Source organism: Salvia miltiorrhiza, chromosome 7 (genome assembly GCF_028751815.1).
Source record: "Salvia miltiorrhiza cultivar Shanhuang (shh) chromosome 7, IMPLAD_Smil_shh, whole genome shotgun sequence".
NCBI lineage: Eukaryota > Viridiplantae > Streptophyta > Magnoliopsida > Lamiales > Lamiaceae > Salvia > Salvia miltiorrhiza.
The window spans coordinates 41,449,200-41,450,917 of record NC_080393.1 but is presented as its reverse complement, the minus strand read 5'-3'; the positions used below and the strand labels follow the sequence as shown (position 1 = coordinate 41,450,917).

General features: G+C 49.3%; 1 protein-coding gene across 1 annotated transcript; it reads right to left on the bottom strand.

The window, feature by feature from the left end:
- Positions 1 to 279: 279 nt before the first annotated feature.
- LOC130994227 (uncharacterized) lies at positions 280 to 1,260 on the bottom strand. The gene is made up of 2 exons (XM_057919264.1): positions 1,074 to 1,260; positions 280 to 923 (listed from the first exon to the last, which is right to left on the bottom strand). Exons 1-2 carry the CDS (start codon positions 1,258 to 1,260, stop codon positions 280 to 282), a joined length of 831 nt encoding a protein of 276 aa, XP_057775247.1.
- Between the last annotated feature and the right edge of the window lie 458 nt (positions 1,261 to 1,718).

The window sequence follows — 1,718 nt, the reverse complement described above, 5'->3', positions numbered from 1 at the left end:
TCGATGCACATGCGCCATCCCGTCACGGGGCGGGTTGGCACCAACTCTTGATCATCATTAAGGATGACAGTGATCCCTCCTTTCTTCGGCACCACGTGCACCGGACTAACCCACTCACTATCGGCGATCGGGTAGATAATCCCTTCCGCCAATAGCTTGAGGATTTCCTTGCGAACCACCTCCATGAGGACCGGATTCAATCTCCTTTGGCCATCTCTCTTGGGCCTCGCCCCTTCCTCAAGGTGGATCCTGTGCATGCAAGTAGCAGGGCTAATGCCTTTAATATCGGCAAGGCCCCATCCGAAAGCTGCCTTGTTTTTCCGCAAAACCTCCATCAATGCCAACTCTTGCTCGTGCAGTGAGCTCGGCAGATATGATCACGAGCTTTTCCGCCTCTCCTTCCAAGTATACATACTTGAGGTTCTTGGGGAGCTCCTTGAGCTCCAAGGTCGGCTTAATCTTCGTGGCATAGTCAATCACCACGGCCTCATCAATGGGGAGCTTAGCCTTGCGGGCCCGCTCTCGTTCTTCGGCTTCACGGGCAAACTCCTCCATGTCCGCGGACCCTGCAAAAACCTCAACAACTTCTTGCTCCTGCACAAAGAACATCTCGGCCAAGCCATCAATAGCATCAATATAAGAACATTCATTAGTGAGTGAGGATGATGGCATGGCTCGATTATGATGCACTGAGAAAGACACTGACTCTCCTAACACAGTCATTTTAATGGTACCATTTTTAACATCTATCAATGTGTTAGTAGTTGCCATGAATGTTCTTCCTAGCAATAGAGTATGTTCTTTGCCATTTTCATGTACCTCTCCTATCTCCAAGACAACAAAATCCACAGGTACAATCAACCCACCCACTCGAACAAGGATATCCTCAACTACCCCATGAGGATACCTCACCGACCTATCGGCTAATTGCAAGCACATACGAGTGGGTTTCAAATTTCCTAACTCTAATTGCTTGAAAATAGAGTAAGGCATTAAATTTATTCCAGCCCCCAAATCTAACATCCCCGAGGCCTCCTTACCATTCCCCAAAGCAATATTAATCACAAAGCTACCTGGGTCTCGTTGCTTGGTCGGTAAGGGCTGTTGCATTATGGAGTTTGCAACCTCGGACACCAAAATCTTCTCGTTGTCCTCGAACCTCCTCTTCTTGGAGGCCAACTCTTTAAAGAACTTCAAGTAAGCTGGGACATTCCTGATCACGTCTAGCAACGGCAAGTTCACGTTGACCTTTGCCAACATGTTGTAGAAATCGGTGAACTGTTGGTCCAGCTTTTCATTCTTCAACCGGCTTGGGTAGGGGACCGGTGGCTTATATGGCTTGATAGCCTTGTGGAGTTTCACTTCGGTCTCCTTCTCCTTCTCCTTCTCCTCCTCTCTTGGCTTGCAGCGGCTCCTTTACTTGCTCTTCCATGCGGGCTTCCTTGGGTGGTTTTTCCACGGGGGCTTCCACTTTGTTGTTCACCACCTTCCCACTGCGTAAAACAGTCACTGCTTGAGCTTGGTGAGGCTGCAATCCTTGACCATGTAACTTCCCCGGTTGTTGCTGCTGTTGCAACTGGTTCAAGGTTCCAGAGAGCTGCCCCACGGTTGTCTCAAGACGCTTAATTGTGGCCGACTGCGACTCCATGCCCTGTTTAGTCATCTCCATAAAAGATTGCATAGTGTCCTCGAGAGACGGTTTCTGCGGTGGAGCTTGC

Bases quoted from the DNA above. Each gene is read 5' to 3' on its own strand.
- LOC130994227 (XM_057919264.1), bottom strand. From the start codon at position 1,260: ATGTTGGCAAAGGTCAACGTGAACTTGCCGTTGCTAGACGTGATCAGG. The intron at 924-1,073 runs GTAGCTTTGTGA...GCTTGCAATTAG, and splicing joins GACCAAGCAACGAGACCCAG to CCGATAGGTCGGTGAGGTAT.